Below are 20324 nucleotides of genomic sequence, written 5' to 3'. Positions count from 1 at the left end.
TGATTCACATCCAATACATTTTTATAATTTATCGTAATTGTTACCAATTTGGACGTCAGGTGGAGGTCGAGTTCAATAACTCGCTCTCACAACACATATAGTGTTAATGGAACTCGCATCGACACTCGACCAAAATAGCCAAAATAGATCAATGAATGATTGATCAGTTCCTTGACATAGTCTGAAAATGTCTTCGTCCATATTTTACTTTTATGGTATATATAGACGGACACACAACTATGGGTGACAATGGAGAGAGAAAAACTGATAGAGAGGAAGAGAAAAGGATGGCCATTGAAAAATGTGGATGACAAATACATTAAAAGTTGATTTGGGGGAAACAACAAAAGCATCATCTGCCTAAAGGTTCTACTGAGAAAGTCAAATACAAATGAAAGTTAAAAGAAAAAAAACAGACGTTAAAAAACATTAAAAGTGAAAAGTAAAGGTTTTTAGATAAAAGAAAAATGTTGACAGCAATCTTTTTTGGTTTTTCATTCAACCAAGGAAGATTTCAACTCATGTCCTTCATCCCTGGTTTACATTTGACGTGCATTCTGGCTTCTTAAGGTGGGAGGCGAGGGAGACCCAAAGCAGGTGTCCACCAGGGGGCACATGTTCACACACAGGTGTGAGCCACCTGTAGATGATACAGTTGCTGAGACTTCTATGATACCAAAACTAGGGTCCCACTTGGGTCAAAGCCCCTTTCCTCAACCTTGTCTTATCTTAGGGTCAAGGTGACCCGAAGGGCCAAATACAAATGAGTTTGTGGTATCCCTTGTGTGATCTAAAGGTCAAGGTGACCCGAGATCCGAAAAAGATGTGTTTGTGGTATCCTATGTGTTATTTTAGGGTCAATGTGACCCAAAGGCCCGAAAACAAATATGATTGTGGTATCCTTTGTGTTATCTTAGGGTCAAGGTGACCCGAAGGGCCAAAAACAAATGTGTTTGTGGTATCCCTTGTGTGATCTAAAGGATGTGACCCGAGATCAGAAACAAATGTGTTTGTGGTATCCTATGTGTTATCTTAGGGTCAATGTGACCCGAAGGGCCAAAAACAAATGTGTTTGTCGTATCCTTTGTTTTATCTTAGGGTCAAAGTGACTCGAAGGACCGAAAACAAATGTGTTTGTGGTTTCCCTTTTGTGATCTAAGGGTCAAGGTGACCTGAGATCGGAAAACAAATGTGTTTGTGGTTTCCCTTGTGTTATCTTAGGGTCAAGGTGAACCATATCCCTGGCCAATGACAACACAAGGGATACCACCCTTAGATCACACAAGGGATACCACAAACACATTTGTTTTTGGGCCTTCGGGTCACATTGACCTGAAGGTAACACAAGGGATACCACAAACACATTTGTTTTCGGGCCTTCGGGTCACATTGACCCTTAGGTAACGCAAGGTATACCACTAACAAGTTTGTTTTCAGGCTTTCGAGTCACCTTGACCCTGAAATAACACAATGGTTAAAACACGTTTTTTTGAAAACATACCTCTGAGAAGCACTAGTAGTTTTTCTATTGACCATAAATCTCCAGGTCAGAATATTATTCATGAATCTCTTCGTGAAGATAAGTATTGATTTGTGTGCATGTCGCTTTGACTCCTGCGAGGGTCTTCTCTCCCACGGCGTCTACTTTGCCAGTTAATCCCATCATCCCTGAGCCCTAATGCAATTAAATCTGATTCTCTTCTTCATTCGCTGCCATTCATCCCCGGGATTTAGCTCATTGCATAAGACCGATTACACAGAGGCGTCCACAACATCGTTATATTCGCTCACTCTGAGGTGGACGCCACCGACTTAATGACTCGATGTGTGGAGATACGACCGCACCTGCCACGAGACACAAGGTTGAAGGTCGTGTGAGAGCCACTAGTGTTGAGGCAGAGGCTCCGGAGAATGACACCGTCGTGTCTCTGCACACAAATCTGCATTCAGCTGCCCTTTTGTTTGTCCGCTGAAGCACATTCCTGACAATAATGCATCTACGCTTCCATGTTGGCAACCCTGGCATGACCAGAACGAGAGGAAAAATGTAGCGAGAGCTAAAGACTGAGGATCATTGTTCCACGAGCCTTCATACCCTCATCGTTCACGTGTCTTGCTTTATGAGAAATACTTAACATAACTGCATTGTCTTCATAGTCTCTTCGTTATTTCCAATTCCACATTATTTTATCCAACGCTGTCTGTTAAAAAAGGATCCGGCATCCCCGACTGCACTCTCTTCTTCGCCTTAAACTCTACTCTTTTTCGATTTTAAAGAGGATTTAAAAGGAAGATCTGAGTGAAAACACAAAGTGAAAGAAAGAGAGGTCGAGAGCACAGGTTGAAGAATGTTTTTTGAGCTACAAAGTGAGTCAGAGAGTGATTTTAGTTGAGTAAAAAAGGCTCAAGTCACTCAAAAACCATGCATTTGGCAATGTTGGTTTCAGTTCCAAGTCGGCAGCTAAAAAACACATAGTAGACTAGACGCAAAAGCTTGTTATGGTAGAAACAACTCAAATTCATCATCTCATTTAATTTTGAGCTTATTTTCATGTTAAAAAGTTACTGAAATTGTCTGTTAATCAGCTGAACAGTACAAAACGTCTTCATCCACAGCACTTTTTATTTATTTATTTTACAATTTTAGGGCCTAATAAACTGAATTGACCTGTATACAAGTGGTCTAGGGACCTGAACCAGTCCGTGAGGAATTTGTTACTGGGCGGCACAAAAAGAAAATAATAATTTACATAATTTCTAGTCTATTGCTTAGTACTAGTGATGTGCTGATGAAGCTTCATGAAGCAGTGTTTAGAGGTCAGTAGGTGGCGCCATCAGTTTTAAAATGATTTAATGTTTCATTACAACCGTTCTTATAAACAAAAGAAATTTGTGTTGGACCGCCATCTAGTGGGCTCTGAAAATAATGACACTGCTTCATGAAGATCAAACCATCACTACTAATTACTGTTTTAAAGAGTTCATAGTTCATTTTGGGTGAACTATCGCTTTAAAGCTGACAGATGCTTGTTTCAGTCAAGTATACTCGACAAATAAACCTGTAAAGAAGTTAAAAAAAGGAGATAAAACACAATAAAAGTTTTTTTTTTTAGTTATTTTTATTTGGAGGTCACCCTGTGAATAGAATTCCGACAATAAACCGCGGTGTAAAAATATGTTTTGGACCGTTCACAAAAGATAAACAAAGAAAGACAATATTAAATTCATTTATTTTGAAACAAACAACAAAAATCAAAGGTTTGTTGCTAATTTTCCGACTCATTGTTCAGTTTTATGTGAATCCCTGTGTGTTTGTCGTCCTGTACAGTGTGCGGCTGTGATCTGGCTCAGGGGGGATTCTTCATGAAGAATGGCGACTACCTGTGCACCCTGGACTACCAACGCATGCACGGCACTCGCTGCAATGGCTGCGGGGACTTTGTGGAGGGGGAGGTGGTCACTGCCCTCGGCAAGACGTATCACCCGGCCTGCTTCGTCTGCACCATCTGCAAGTAAGACTGTTGTTCCACCTACCGTAGCAAAAAGCTGTCATTCTATCTCTTTTTAAAGCCTGATATGTGTAACTGATGGTGGAGGAAATGGAAGAAGAGTGGAGTCGTTCAATGGTAATCCAATATGAGATTTTAAGAGAAAACAGACCAGGAAGCTTCTTATCTCTCCATCTTTATCTTATCTTGTTTACAAACCTTGACATGAGCTTCTGTTCTTCTTTATTATTAAATAAATTACCCATAATTCTCTGTGCACGCCACAGAAAACTGCCACTCGTCCGCCTCAACCGCGCTCTCCGGGCTCACCCATCATCTCCTGTCAGACCTCGGCTGTAGACTTGACCGCCGTTCTACCTTTAATTGATCAACGTTTTTTCTTTTTTTTTTTTCCAGACGACCGTTCCCTGCCGGGGACAGGGTGACCTTCAACGGGAAGGATTGTTTGTGCCAGTACTGTGTGGAACCGATGTCTCCAGGACCCAAGGACATTCTGGGCTCCAGCAGTAAGTAGCGCAGGTTGATTTATACAGGAAGCTATTTTAGACACTCGAGGTCAGACGCCGTCAGGAATAAGTCATAATATCTGATGTTAAAAAGTTGTTTCTGCTCCATTTTTTTGTGTCATTCAATGATTCAAACGCTTCTGCCAGAACTGAACGTTAGTGATGGTTTTGATGAAGCTTCATGAAACAGTGTCATGTTGTTTAGAGGTCAGTAGGCTGCGCCATCAGTTTAAAAATGATGTGATGTTGTTCAAAACAGGAAAATAGTGCATATACTGCCATCTAGTGGACTCTGGAAAATAATGACACTGCTTCATGAAGCTTCATCAGACCATCACTAGTTTAAAGTACATATAGTCTTGAAAAAATAATTAAGATTACTGGCTGTTTTCTAGTTCTTGAGGGTCTTACATGTCTACATTTAATTTGCATCAAAACAACATGCTTATTACAAATATGTTTTGGTAATCATAATTATTATGTGTATTTCTTATCAATTAATTTATGTCCAAATTTATTTTATATTTATATTCTAATTCTTGGTTTTTCTGTTTTTAAATTGAAAACTAAATTATACGTGTCAACATATGGGATGAATCAACATGGATTAGGGCTCGGCGTGATTTTGATTTTTGATTTTAGCTTATCCTCTTAAATATATTCAGACTTATAAAATATGATTTACGATAAAAGTATATTTAAAAAAAGACCATTTTAAATCATGACTTTAATAATGTGGAAGCAGTTAAAGATTCTGAGAAAGAAGGAGAGTGTCTTGTGTTCTGAGGTAGAGACTAAAATTAGATTCCACTTCCTCCTTTATCTCATCCTTGTTTAAGCATCAAAAAAAGAACTCAACATCACTCATGCTCGCTCACAGCGGGTTCATTAATCTGCCGTTTTTAAAGAGAAAACAAACTTGTCACTGTCCACCGATGTCTTCTATTCTTGGAACAAAACCATATGAAATTATAAATAGGTTAAAAGCATGTAGATCTTATAGTACGAACTCAGGTTATTGACCATATATTAACAAATGTAATTGTTTAATGATTAACCTCATTCATATCAAATTGCACCTCATAGTTGAGGTAAGTAAGTAGAGATTTTGACTATTATTTTATAAATAATTAAGCTAAAACGGATTGCAAGCAAGCGTCTGGTAGTTTAAACACACCGACGGTGCTGCCACCTGGTGGAGGCAGTCTATGAACGAGATGCAAATGCATGGCTTTAGTTAGAGTTTTGAACGTGGGCTCCCAGAATTGAATCTCTTGGATCAGTTTTCAATTGTATCCTTGTTCGTACACTTAAAAAAAGGAATTATACTTTACCTGATTTAAAGACCTATTTGATTAGTAACCCTAAATTATTAACATGTTTATACATAATTAAACTTCCAATGTAAGTACTGATAATAAGGGTTCCCCGACTTCACCATGGAAAGGCCCAAAAAAAACATGAATCTATAACCTGGCCCCCTTTCCAAAGCAAAGCAAATGCTTCAATATATATTAAAAATGTTAGAGGGTACTTACCTACTTTGATCCACTTTTTAATATGTATTATCGTGGCCATTTTTCATTTGCTTGTAATGTTATACTTGATGTATGCTGCCATATATTTTTAAATTTTTGGATGATTATGAAATCTAGGCAGCAAAATCTTTCACTATCGTTGGTCTGCTCTTTTGACCTTTTAGTTTATTTTCGTGTTTAAACAACAAAGAGCTGTCTTGCCTGCATTTAATACAAAACTCTGCAGCGAGAATTCTGACCTGCTATAGTAGAAGAACTCACATTTATCTGATCCTTAAAACTCTTCACTGGCTGCCAGTTTCTTTCAGGATCAACTTTAAAATTCTGGTTCTTACTTACTTACTACTTTCAGAACTATTCATGGTCAGGCTCCTCCTTACATCAGTGATCTGATCCAGCCTTACACCCCAGCTCAGGCTCTGAGGTCTGTGGATCAGAATCTACTTATGGTTCCTCGTACACAGTTCAGGACCAGAGTAGAGAAATCCTTCCAGACTGTTGCTCCTAAGCTTTGGAACGATCTTCCTCTCTCTCTTATTTGTGTTTTCTTAATTTTCTGGATATTTGTACATATTTTTAACTGTATATTGCTTTTGAATGTTCAAGCGCCTTGTCTCCCTGTTCTAGAAATGCGGTTTACAAATATTATACTATTAATACTATGAATTGAATTTGAAGATCAAAGCAGTTTGAGGTTTGTATGTTCAGGAAAAATGTTTAAAAAATAATTTGTGGTATAGTATATTGTTCATTCCCTACAATTGTCTGCGCCCCCCCCCCCTAGCAACGTCTGGCGGCCCCCCACATCGAAAACCACCGATACAACTGGTGCAGATTTTTTTTTTTTAATTCCCAACACGTGCATACGTAGGGGAACGATATGCTGATGAACATCTGGTGTTTTTCGCAACGGTTTGTCTGAGCCATCACAATATCCATGTTTTATGCTGCTCAGGACTAAATACGTCTTCATTTGGAACATTTTCGCCACTTTCTCTTCTTCCTCCGCGGGACCTCATGAATAACGCCAAAGACAGGCCCCGCTGAATTATGCAAGGCAATGTAATTTCTTATCGCAAGAAAAAAACGGGGAATTTTGCAACCCGCGAGCTCTCCTCCGTCAACTCTCCACACCTCCTTCTCTGTTTCTTTCCCACTGGTTTCTCAGTTGGCAGTTGAAGTGCTTTTAGTCAAGGTCACCCATGAATAAGTCATGCAGATTCTCCTCACGTTATCATCGCCGTCCCCGGTGATCGCGGCGGTCTCCGAGTTGCTTTCAAGCATCGTTCATTAAAACGACCTGAAAGGAGGATCGGTGGTGGAGGAACTAACCTCAAACCGATGAAGCTTTTAGGGTCACCGTTTGAATCATTACCACTTCACTTGTTTTTTCTTCTCAGGTTGTGCCGGGTGTGGTCGAGATATCAAGAATGGTCAGGCTCTCCTGGCGCTGGACCGTCAGTGGCATCTAGGCTGCTTCAAGTGTAAGGCCTGCAGCAAAGTGCTGACCGGGGAGTACATCAGCAAGTACGGGGGACATTTTTTAGCTTTTCTATCATGAAAAAATTACTTCTCTGCCAACAAAAACGTGTCCCTGTGTCTCTCCCTTCAGGGATGGCGCCCCCTACTGTGAGAAAGACTACCAAACCCATTTTGGAGTTCAGTGCGAGGCGTGCCATCAGTTCATCACGGGGAAGGTTCTGGAGGTAAGAAAAGGATTGAGAAATGTACGAGCTTCAAGTGCTCGGGTGTGACTACAATGGTTGTCTAGAACGTCAATGGCTGATTCACTCAAGATATGACCGGAACGTCCACAAGGGGTCGATCCATTTCGCGATATTGTCTAGTTCATAGGTCTCAAGCTAACCTCATAATCACATCAAAAAAGTCTTGTCGCAGAATTTTTTTTTGTTAATGCAGATGTTTACGATGACTCGCACGAAAAGCGTATCCATGTCATTCGGTCGATGTGAATACATTTGTTCAGGCAGGAAATGAGTGATAAAAGTAAAGTGCATCTGGTCAACTTACTCACTAAAACTCTGTTTAAAAGTCACTATTTAACACTATTTAATGTACTTTTTCTTACTTGTGCTTGAATGGCTATACCTTCATTGAACTACATTATTTAGTAAGTTATATCAACCTCTGCTTGTTCCATAAATAATGGTCTCTGACTTTGTCCAAGTTTTTTCATATTGGACCACTGTAAATTTAAATTTGACCCCCTTGATATACTACTATGTGTTTTTATGCTACTTCTTGGTATCGCTGCCCTGACAAAACATGGATAGAATTACACATGCTAGGAAATAGGGTTGTAAGAATATGTTGATACACTTACCTATCGCAATATTCTTTTCTCACAAAAGCATGTCAATATTTAACACGACTGTAACAAATAAAAATAATGTTTTTTGGAATTATTAGAATTATTCATTTAAATTACATAATAACTATAATATATTATTATTCGAATTTTCAATATTTACACAGTTTTTTCATATTCTTTTCTTGTTTATTTAACTTCCTATAGCTAGATAGCAACAGTCATTATGTACTCATCAGCTAAAGTAACAAAGAAATCCTGGTGATGACTGAGGACGAGAGGATACAGATGACTCCAGCAGCTTTTGAAGCTGATTTTTGGATATGTTTAGATTTCAATACAAATTAAATCAGTCAACAGTCATGTGGTCAGTACTTGGAAAAATACTACAAATATTTGCTTGTTCCTACAGTATCTCAATATATCTTATCGTTGCCCCTGTATCGTGATACGTATCGTATCGCCAGATTCTTGCCAATACACACAACTATTGACAGAAATGAGAACAGAAAAGTTATGATTCGAGTAGGTATGTCGGTGGCATTTATTTCGTACCTCGCAGGTTAATAAATATGGAATTAACTAATATAATATAGGAATTCATATTAATTCATATTATTATCTGATGCTGTCAGATTCTATTAAATTACTGCCTCTGTTTATATTCTGTCCTACTTCTTCACATGGAATCATCAAGATTTAACGACGACTCTCAGGGTCATTACACAAGATGGGCTTAAACTTACATTTGATTTGTGTCGACACTAGATAACGTTGTCATCGCGCATGAACGAGCAGAGAAATGTCACGTTGGCTCAATGTTCTCTTGACACGAATATATATAACAGACGCCACAATGACTTTTTTTTAAAAATGTACTTCTTCACAAGTTCAATTGTGTGCAAGAGGATCATAACTCCGACGATTATCAACAATTGTAAGCTTTAAACTTTGATTTATTATCTAGCAGGATTGAGCTCCACAGGAAGGTGAACGATCACTTACACAGGCTGGGAAAATCAAGCTAGTGGAAGGAGTTTCTTCAGCCGTGGAGAGAAAAACTCTCCTTCCGAGGCGGGTTATAAATGTTTAGCGGTTCGTTACATAACGCTCGCGGACGAGAGGTTCTCTCTCCGTACGGAAAGTGCTCGCCTTGAATTGTCAAATGTAGTTTTGTAATCTCCGGTGTAATCCGGCGGAGCAGCAAGCCAAACAGACGCTCTACATGAATCAAGTTAAAGATTAATTCCCCGCAGATTTTCAGGGCCTTCATAACCTAACTATGCGTACGGGCCGACACTTTTAAAAATGAAATGGACGTGATTGCGCAATAATTCTTTCATGCCCTCTGTTGAAGAAAGGATGGAGAAGGATTTTTTAAAAGGAACGACTAAAACTGTTTCCCGTATAACCTTCCAGACAAAGATCCAATTGAAAATGTGAGTTATGAATCATTTAATAGTTTGGAAATGCCAAGGCCAGCCAGCCGAGGCTTGCAATAATCCAGGGTTGGCTTTTATGACAATAGTAAGAGACCTTGGCGTCGCCCCCCGCACCCCCCCTCCACTCCCATCACAGCTGCTGCCAATGCATGAGCTCGGGCCAAAGTCATCGCCGGTCCAACGGTCTAATCTTAGCCAGAGACCGGGGTCACGTTCAGTCCGGTGGGTGTTCATAGTGTCTGTTTACAGGCTCCACAGGATCTGTTACACTAAAAATGATTATACACTATACGTATACGCCATAATTAAATCAACGCTAAAAGATATTCAAAATATAAAGTTTAAATTACTCGCTTCATCTAAGAGCTTAAACGTTTGAATACACATTCACAATCAACATTACACTCCAGACTGACACACTGTCTCAAGACAAGCTTGGAACAGAATTAGAGACATGACACCGGTTAGTTAAAACGTCTGTTTGTCTGCCCTTTCACACCTTGGGTCGTGGATCAAAGAACGAAGCGGGACACCTCTGTTAGGGGGGGACTAGGAGACGAAAACCCCCAACCAAGAACATTTGAATCATTAGAAAAGGAAACAAAATTAGGAAGTACTCTCCACAGGGGATCGTGGCACAGGGAGCTTGAAGGAACCATTTGGCGATAGGGGGAGGACCTCCCGGCCTGGAAATTTGCCTTAAATATAGCGATGTTTCTACAGTTCGAGACCGTTTCTATTGTCGTTCTCTATTGACCTTTACAGTTGCCGGAAGAAAGTACGACCAATCGATTGTAAAGCTTGTATTTTGTTTGACTTGAAGCGGCGCATAAACGACCCGTGACACATTCTCAATTGACCATTTTTCTCCACAAAACGAAGCATTAAGACCCGGAAACAGGAAGTGACGGTGTGTTGGAGCGACCGGAACAGACTCCTGTTTTGACCGTTTTAGATCCCTGGTTATACAGCAGAGTAAATAATGCGCTGAGAAGATGGTGACGCACCTCAAGCACTCTTGTTATATCGGATTTAATTGATTGACGGTCGGTGCTTGAGTTCTTCAAGAGACTGATGAAGTAGTGGTTTATGATGTTAATGGAAACAAGTGTTTCTGAGTGGGTTTTACCTTTTTACTGATGGCTCTTTTCTAATGGGGATATTTAAATGTACAGTTTTGAAAAAAAATGGTAATTACTGTTAACAGCATTTTATTTAAAACTATGCTTAAAGTAGATACAAATGGTTCTCTGCATGATATGTAAGAATCAAAACATGTTATAGATATGTTTTTAATTTCATATAATATATAACAAATAAAACTAAAAGAATGAATATGCGACACCAAATATATATATATTTCTCTTGCATTTTAGCTCAACTTATACATATAATACTAAATACATATTTTTAATTTATTGATTTATTATATTTGTGTATTATAATGTTCATGTGTGAGTGAGAGAGAGAAAGTATGACTTTTGTGAAACTAAATTATCAACAAAATAACTGCATAATAGTTGTTTTTAATAAGAATAAAATAAATCAATAAATTACATCTTGGTACAATAAGATAACATTAAACTTTACTATTTCACATATTGATTAATACATCAGAGAGAGATTAAATGATAAAATAGGTTATTTGGGTTAAACTTAAAAACAATTATTTAAATTCAATAAAAGTAAGAAAGTACTGTCATTATAAATAATACAAAATTAAATTAAATAATTTAGAATATAACACAGATGCATATAATATATAACCTAATACAATATAAAACAGGTCAACCAAAAATCATTAACTGCAGGACTGACCCAGGGCCAGATAAATACAGGAAGAGGCCGGAAAGCGTCCCTCGGGCCATACCTTTTCGCAGGTGTGGTTCACACCAAGGGCTGCCCAAATTGTCTGGATTGTTTTCTCTAGTGCAGACACACACTGGCGAGGCAGAAAGAAGAAAAAAGGAATGAAATTAAACTGATAAATAGGTGTAATCTGCTGGTAATAGTTAAGTTCTAGATCAGACTTCAGTAGTTAAAAGTGGTTTTAGAAAGAAGGGAAGTGTTTTTCAGGGTTGATCAGTCTGTAGGTTTTATCATTACGAGGTATTATTCATGATCTACAGTCTTTAGGATAATAACCTTATGCCAGAGAAATGGGATTTGCTCCCCGCAGACGTTGACTGATTCTCTTGCGTCCTGTCTCCAGGCAGGAGATAAGCACTACCACCCCAGCTGTGCTCGCTGCAGCAGGTGCAATCAGATGTTCACGGAAGGAGAGGAGATGTATCTGCAAGGTGTGTCTTTTTTCTCCCGTGTTTTTGTCTCATTAAAGCTTTATTACTGCAGCGTGATCGTAAACACAACTCCCTCCTCGCCGTGTGAATCCTGGGGGACCTGATACACTTTTTCCATGTCATGGTGATTCGACAGATGTTAGTTATTTATCAGCAGCGCTTTAACAATACAAGAAAAACACCATTTAAATGTCGGAAGTGAAAGTATTTCCAAATTATTTTAATAATTTAATAGCAAAGTGTTTAATGTGTGCTTTAAATTGGACAATGTTGTGTTTCAATCATTTTCAATACAGGTTTAATTTTCGAGTAACCTTGACACAAATGTATTGATGTATCAAGAGTCACAGACTAATGATACTTCAGACCATTTTTATATGTAAAATTAAAGTATTTAAAGAGCCAAATTATAATACTGGTTATGTTTTGAGGGACGATAAGACCAATAGGTCAAAAGAAACAACAACACCACAATTTCAATTTGAAATTATATAAAAAAAAACTAAGAAATAAAGACAAAAAAAACAAGTAATATTTTATTTTAAGGTATTTTTTTCCCCATTTAACCGGTATTTTATTTAAAAAAAATGTCAGTCAGACAATGAAGTTTTTCTACTTATGTGTTGAATTAATGAATCATCTAAACATTTAAATATGTTACATATATACATTTTAATATAATATGCATCTTAATTTAATAACATTTTATTCACAATAAATACATACCAAAAAAAAATTTATAATCAATTATTTGCGATTATTTGCGATTAGACATAAAAGAGAAGGAACTTAAAGGAAACTAATGCCAATTCATTTTTAAAACATGCACTAGTGAGTCAAATCAAATATTTCTACACTATTAGTTTTATAGTTTATAGACCACAATGGAGCATAAATGCATTCTGAGCCTCGGACCACGCTTTATATATATTAAATATATATATTTATATATATTAAATATTACCGTTCAAGTGTTTTCTCCATATGAAGAGAAGACATTTTCTGTTATTTATTTTTTCGTTTTCTTCCCCAGGATCGACGGTCTGGCATCCCGGCTGCAAGAACACCACGAGAACAGAGGAGCGACACAGGGAACGGGTAGGAATTCAGATTCCACCGACTCCATTGTTACGCACTTAGAGGAACAATTTGAGAAAACATTTGCGGCACGTCGATGAAACTGTGAAACCAATGTGACTTTATTAAGATGTATTCAGGTGGTATTTAAGCCAGTAATTGTAAAGAATGTTGTGTCTTTAGTTATTTGTTCCCATGGTTAATTCTTAAGCTACTTTAAAAAATGTGCTATCATTAGCTGCTTCTCATCACTAACAAGCATCTGAACGTTAGCTTAGTTAGCGCTTTAGACGTCGTATGATACATGAGGGTGTTAGGTAAGGGTGATACCTAAGCTACAACTAGAAAATAAATGTGCATTCCCAGAAGAAAATACAGTGTGAATGCTGAATCTACAAATTCTGTAAATTGAAGTACTTGAAAGTATTTTTATTCAAAGTAAAAATGTGTGGAAAAGTTGAAATGATGGCATAAAGAAGAAAGACTGATGTGAAAACGTTGAAATAAAGTGGAAAAGGTTTAGAAGAAGAAAAGGAAGAAGAAGGAAAAAGTAGAATTTGTAGTAGAAGTAGAACAAGTAATAGTAGAAGTAGAATAAGTAGTAGTAGTATTAGGAGTAGAATGAGAAGCAGTAGGTGTAGAATAAGAACTAGGATTAGAATAATTATTAGAAGTAGGAGTAGAAGAAGAAATATTAGTGGGAGGAAAATAAGTAGTAGAATAATTAATAGTTTAAGTAGAAGTAGTCGTAGAATTAGTAGAATAAGTAGTAGTAGAAGTAGTAGAATTAGTAGTGGAAGTAGAAGAAGTAGAATTAGCAGTGGATGTAGAAGTAGTGGGAGTAGTAGAAGTAGAATAAGTAGTAGAAGTAGTAGAAAATTAGTAGTAGAAGTACTCGTATAATTAGTAGTAGAAGAAAAAGTAGTAGTAGAAGTAGTAGAATTAGTAGTGGAAGTAGAATTAGTGGGAGTAGTAGAAGTAGAATAAGTAGTAGAAAATGAGTAGTAGAAGTAGTTGTAGAATTAGAAGCAGAAGTAGTGGGAGTATAAGAATTAGTATAAGTAGTAGAAAATTAGTAGTAGAAGTACTCGTATAATTAGTAGTAGAAGTAAAAGTAGTAGTAGAAGTAGTAGAATTAGTACTAGAAGTAGAATAAAATTGAAGGAAAAAGTAGTTCAATTGAATTTCCCCATTCAAGTGAATGGGTAAAAAGGGGTAAAAAAAAAAAAAAGAAGAGGAATAGAAGAAAGAGTTGGAGAAATAAAAGAAAGGTATAACATAGACGCAATTCAGGGAACGAGCCGAATTGATAAAAGTTTGAACAGTTCAAATCGGATAACATTTGTAGGAGGAGATGCGGCACAAAGTTTAGGTCAGAAGAGCAAAAATGGATCTTAATAGCCTTCAGCATTAAACACAATGATACATAGCAAAACATTGTTTATTTGCTAATGCTATAAAATAATGCTAAAATGACTGAAATAATCAGTCAGAAAAGTACTGAATTTGCTAACTTTGGTTATATTGTCTAATGATTGCATTTAAGCTGCTTTCTTACTTTAGATATTGTTAGCATTAGCAACTTCCTTTTAAGGTTAGCTTCTCAGCTACATTAGCTTTTGGTGCATTAATGGCATTATAATCCAATTTAATCTGTACCACTTCTACAAAAACTAAAATAAGCAATTTAGCTACTACTAGCATTTATAAAGTATTACTTAAAACCCCCCAAAACTCTCGGCGTCTCCTGGCATCACCTTGTCTTTGTTACTTTAAGTCATTTTTTTGACAGCCGGGTCTCATTTGGATGGATGGTTGACGTAAACACAGCCTTTATCGCAGCCCGACAGGCGTTTCTTGAGCAATATTGTCACGATTCAGCGACCGTACGTTAGCGCGCGACTGGAGAGTGACGCCCTGTGAACCCCGCTCTCCCTTCCTCCACAGCTTTTGCCTCCATCTCTTTTATTCCTCCAAAAAACAGAAAGGCAGGTACTGTATTCGCTATTGGCTATGAGATCGCATTAACCTTTGTGTTTCACCGCATATATATATATTTTAGAAAATAAGAACACGCCCCCCTCGCCGGTGTCTCTTCAGGCCATTCATCGAAGCGTAGCATGAAATTAAGACGCATTTTTACAAAGTGGTTACTTTGACTTCTACTCTCTACGACTCCATCCATCCATTCAAACGTTAGCGTTGAAAGGCATGAAAGATTTAATAACATGATCGCATTCACTTTGCAGACTTTTTGCAAATGAATGCTCGGAAACCACAACATGTCAATAAACCTCATTAGAGCCAAAAGAACGTCATCTTTCATTAAAATATAAATAAAGGTCGTAAGAAAACTGTTTGTTTGCTTTAAATTTCTTTTGACTATTTTTTTTTCTTCTGCTTACAGCCGACAAGGTCGTCATCCGAAAGTATTAATTCCAGACCTTGTTCTAGCATACCGGGCTCACCGGGTCATACCATCTATGTAAGTCGCTTCTTGAATCTACTGCATGATTTTTGTTTTTTTTCCTGTAGTATTTACCTGTTATGTGTGTGTGTGTGTGTGTGTGCTTGTCTCCTTAGGCAAAAGTAGACAATGAAATCCTTGATTACAGAGACCTAGCTGCCATCCCCAAAGTCAAAGCCATTTATGACATTGAGCGTCCCGATCTTATTACCTATGAGCCTATGTACTCCACCTCCCTGGACGAGCGAGAAGAGAGACGGGAAAGTGTGGGCGAGGTAAAAAAAAAGAAAAAAAAACGCCGGCACGCCACCGCTCCTGCACGAACTACTTTTCCTGAAAAAACCTGGATGTTGTTTTTCAGTACATTCAGAACTTTCATTTTACGTTGATGTATTTTTGACTTCTTTCTCTCCGCCACAGTTGCACACAACAAGGAGGGAGCGTTCACCATTGCCTGATGACAAGGTGGGATCATCTGAGGACTGACCTGGGCGTAAATAAATGTAGTCGTTATGATGTTATTATTTATTAATTTAAATAGCTTAAAAAAAAAAAAAAAGTTTTATGTTCCTGCATTTTCAAATGCGTGTATGATTATTAATATGATTGCTAAGAAATTAAAAACATTTTCATGGTTAAAAACAACATTATTATTATTTATATTTGTATATAATTTATTAAAAATAAAATGTGCATTTACTTTTTTACTTTTGTATACTTTGATATTATAATGTCAATACTTTTTTGCTAAACAGTAACAGCATTCTGTAGTTTTAACCCTTCTCATCTCAGGGTCAATGTGACCCGGAGGACAGAAAACTAGTGATGTTCTGACGAAGCTTCATGTAGAAGTGTCATTATTTTCACAGTCCACTAGATGGTGCTCTCTGAACTATTTTCCCTTTTTTGATCAACTGTTGAACTGATTTTCCTGATTTTCATATGTGTTTATGATTATTATTACATTTATTTTAAAAAAAATGTTTCACCGTTAAAGTAACTCGATTATTATTTATATTTATATGTACACTTTATTAATTGCCAAAAAATAAAATGTGTATTTACTTTTTTGGTTTCTTTTTTTTTGTTGGTATCCCAAAGTATGTACTTTTTTGAGTATTGTCTTGATTGTTTAAGCGCTTTGTGACCCTGGTCACGAAAAGCGCTATATAAATAAATATTACTTACTTACTTACTTATTTCTGGGTCTTAAATCAGCTGAATCAGCTTTTTGGAGTCCACTAGATGGCGCACTATTTTCCTTTTTTTTGAACAACTGTTAAACTTATGGCGCCACCTACGATCAGTAGTCGAAACAACATGACGCTGCTTCTTTTTTGTTGCCATAACCATGTTACGTTAAGCAAACATACCCCCTCTAGTGGTGACTCGTACTCATTGCGTACACAGTATTAATTGTCAAACAAGCACAAGCTAAACATTAAAAAAATGATTTTTTTTTCTCCAGTTATTAAGAAACACGTCAACGACTCCACCCTCAGAGGTAACCCAGTGTTTCGTCATCAGTCTTACTTGTCATGCTAACGTGTGTTTGGTCTGTAGGGGTCTTACGACAGGAGGGAACGGATCCTCCACAGGTCGACCAGTCAGGGTTCCATAGGCTCCCCCGTTTACAATCGCCATGGTTACATCCCCACCTTATCGCGGTCGCCGCAGCATTTTCACAGGCCAGGTAATGACTTTGTGTTCATGTTCCATCGATGCTAACACCTGTCAACACCTTTCCATTCTCTGCTGAGCTTCCACTTTCAAAATGACTTCAGGGTTGTTTGTTCATTTTATTTATTCTTTGACACTTGGATTTTAGGAAAAGACATTGAGCTCACTCTTTTATTAGGAAAAGACATATTTTCTCACTCTTTTTATTGGCAAGAACAACTATAGTTGTGTTTTTTTTGTATGTTAGTAAATACAGAAGTTAATACAAGACTCTGCAGCAAGAATTCTGACCTGCTCTAGTAGAAGAACTCACATTTCTCCGATCCTTAAAACTCTTCACTGGCTGCCAGTTTCTTTCAGGATCAGCTTTAAAAATTCTGGTTCTTACTTTTAGAACTATAGTTTTAACTGTTTATTGTTTTTGATTGTTAAAGCACTGTGTTACCCTGGTCTAGAAACATCTTTACAAATAACTATTACTTACTTATTTACTTGCTTACTTATCTTAAAACATAAAATGTCTTCACTCCGGGGTTTGCTTGTTGTTTGGGTTTTATGGTTTTGGGGACGATTGTATTTTTATTAATATAATGATATTTCCACCAGCATTTAATTTATTTTATCAAAAATGAATCACAACTTTTGTTGTATTTAATTTGTATTTTTGTTTGTTTGTTAAAAAGTGAGAACATTAAAATAAATGTTCACATATAGTTATAAAAAAAAAACATATTTGTAGAAAAAAATTAATTTATAAACAATGAAATAGGAATACAATCTGTAAAGAAAATGATTAAGAACAACAGAGAAATATATTACCTTTAAAGCTAATCAAACTTATAAATAAAATAATAATTTAATTATCAAAATAATAGTAGTTTAGTAGAGAAATTCAATCCAGATTAAACCAAATTTAAATTCGACTTCAATTGAACAATTGAAAACCCTCGAGTCATATTGAAAAAAATGTTAAAAAGTTGTGCTCGCATCTGTCCCTCACTGTAAATCACTGCTTTTGATTTGCAACCTTTTTAATTTGTTCCTCTGCTTCTCACTTTACTCCTCCTTCCCTTCGTGGACCTCCTCTGCTCGCACCCCCCTGACCCCTGACCCCTCACCCTGACCCCCCCGACAGAGGCTTTAACCGGCATGCAGAAGCTCTGTTCCTCCCTGTGCAGTAACAGTGTGGGCTCCAGAATTAGTGACTCCCGTCCCACCTCCCCTTTCAGACACCACTTTCTCCCCCATAGTCAAGGTAAGGCCCCCCTCGGTGTCCACCTCCCTCCACTGCTCCCCCTCAACGCCTCACCCCAAGTTGTGGATTCATCGTCATCATCATCATCATCATCATCAGTTCTGTCGCCTCCACAACTCATTAAATGAATTGTTGATTTTGAAACACGAAAGAAAGAATAAAACCTAAAAAAAAGGGTAAAATATGTCATGATATTGTATAACAAAGCTAAATAAACTATAGTTGTTATAAAAAAAATATTATATGATTTAAGGCATGTTTTTAAATATATATATCTTCAATTTACTTCAAAGGTATTTTGAGAAAAGCATAAAAAGAAGGATAAAATATTAATTAAACACAAAAAACTAGTGATGAAGCTTCATGAAACAGTGTCATGTTGTTTAGAGGTCAGTAGGTGGCGCCATCAGTTTAAAAATAATGTGATGTTTCATTGAACAGTTGTTCAAAAAAAAGGAAAATAGTGCAGAGACCGCCATCGAGTGGACTCTGAAAATAATGACACTGCTTCATGAAGCTTCATCAGACCATCACTACCAAAAACATGTTATAGAATAGTTTTATGTTGAAATGAATAAGAAAAATAAATGGAAAATAAAATTGATTTCCTTTTTAGACGCTTATGCTTCGACCATCAGAGGTTTGCATAAATACAGTTGCTTCAATCAAAGGAAATGTTTTCAGTCAAAAAAAGTTGCTTAGATTAAAAAGACTTCAAAACTATTTTCACCCAAAAAAAACTCAAAACTATTATTTTCAAACACATATTAAGTTGTTATAATTTTAAAAATGACATAAATACAAACAGTTGCTTCAATCAAAGGAAACGTTTTCAGTCGAAAAAAAGTTGTTTCGATTAAAAAGGCTTTAAAACTATTTTCACAAAAAAACACAGTCTGTTCTCACTTAAAACGTCTTACAAAAAAAGGTTGCTATAATTAAAAACGTTGCTTTGATTAAAAAAAAATAAAAAATAAAACTACTTCAAAACTATTGTCCCTTCAATAAAAAAAATACTTTCAATAAAAAAGTTACTTCAAAATATTTTCAACCACAAATAAAAAATCACTTCAAATAGTAACACTAATGTCACACAAAGAGCATTTGTATTATTTCAAAGCAAACTATAATTTTTATATAGAGAAAAAGGGGTAAATTAAAGCACCTGTCAACTTCTTTTTGTGGATAAAAATAATGCTACTTATGTGTATTTTATTTATAACTATTTTCACTACAATGAAACCCCCGCCTGGAAAAAGACTTCAAGACCTTTTCATGATCATCAAAAACTTTTGGGGGGATTTAAAAACTAAGACACAAACTTCCTAACCCTAATATGACCCAAATATAAAAGAGATTACTTTTAATTTAAATAACGTTTTTCTGGGGGTGGGATTGAAAACTTTCTTTTTGGATTTAGTGTTTTTTTTTAGAGAATCCAAAACAAACGTTCACACGACGCCAGCTTCTGTCATCGGTGTGTGTTGGTGTGACGACCGTTCAGCCTGTGGTTCCTCTGAAGTATCCCGTCTTACATTCTGTTCTTGGTTCTTCTCACTGGAGGCACCGACCCGCCGAGCGGCCGGAGCTCCCCTCTCCCGCTCAGGCCCGACAGCCGGCCGGTCACCCCGCCTCTCTCTCTGACCCCTAAACATTTCCACCTCCCAGGTAGGAGCTGGAGCGCACCCTGTCACTGCTCCCCCCGAAACAATTCACTTCTTCTTCTTCTCAGCTTTTTTTTCTTTTTATGAACCAATAGCTTCGATGCCGAGTGAACGTCGGGGCACATTAACCGTTTGTGTGTTTCAGATCAGGGCAGCAACATCTACAGGAAACCTCCCATCTACAAGCAACACGGTAACTTCTAACGTGACGTCAAGTGTTTGATAATCTGTGTCCATGTTGTCTCTGTCACTGTTGTTTGAAGTCTGGCTCTGACCCTTGATCCCACAAGTCACTAGTCTTTAGTGATGGTCATTGAAACACTGAGGAACATCAATACTGTTATTTACGTTAGTCAAATGGAGAGGTACAAGTAAAGGTTTGTATTTATATATGGATTTATTATTATTATTAATTATTATTGTTTCCTTAAATAACAATAATAATGTCACACAAAGAGCATTAGTATTATTACTAAGCAAACAATCATTTTAATATAGGGAAAAAGGGGGAAATTACCTATCAACTTATTTTTGTTAATAAAAATAATGCTACTTAT

General features: G+C 37.0%; 1 protein-coding gene across 3 annotated transcripts in view; it reads left to right on the top strand.

Annotated features, from left to right (window-relative positions):
• Nucleotides 1–20324, top strand: part of ablim1a (actin binding LIM protein 1a) — a 57965-nt gene that overhangs the window by 28924 nt on the left and 8717 nt on the right. For all 3 annotated transcript variants that reach the window (XM_087802240.1, XM_087802238.1, XM_087802239.1), the window contains exons 3-17: nt 3329–3512; nt 3906–4015; nt 6954–7080; nt 7166–7259; nt 11537–11624; nt 12658–12722; nt 14649–14693; nt 15109–15186; nt 15285–15443; nt 15589–15633; nt 16637–16672; nt 16732–16861; nt 17984–18103; nt 19667–19771; nt 19913–19960. In XM_087802240.1, the coding sequence (XP_087658366.1) occupies nt 3329–3512; nt 3906–4015; nt 6954–7080; nt 7166–7259; nt 11537–11624; nt 12658–12722; nt 14649–14693; nt 15109–15186; nt 15285–15443; nt 15589–15633; nt 16637–16672; nt 16732–16861; nt 17984–18103; nt 19667–19771; nt 19913–19960 (1434 nt within the window). The remainder of the gene's footprint in view (nt 1–3328; nt 3513–3905; nt 4016–6953; nt 7081–7165; nt 7260–11536; nt 11625–12657; nt 12723–14648; nt 14694–15108; nt 15187–15284; nt 15444–15588; nt 15634–16636; nt 16673–16731; nt 16862–17983; nt 18104–19666; nt 19772–19912; nt 19961–20324) is intronic.

Source organism: Callionymus lyra, chromosome 11 (assembly GCF_982586985.1).
Source record: "Callionymus lyra chromosome 11, fCalLyr1.hap1.1, whole genome shotgun sequence".
Classification (NCBI taxonomy): Eukaryota; Metazoa; Chordata; class Actinopteri; order Syngnathiformes; family Callionymidae; genus Callionymus; species Callionymus lyra.
Note: the sequence above shows the minus strand (reverse complement) of the source record. Positions and strands in the feature narration are given on the sequence as shown.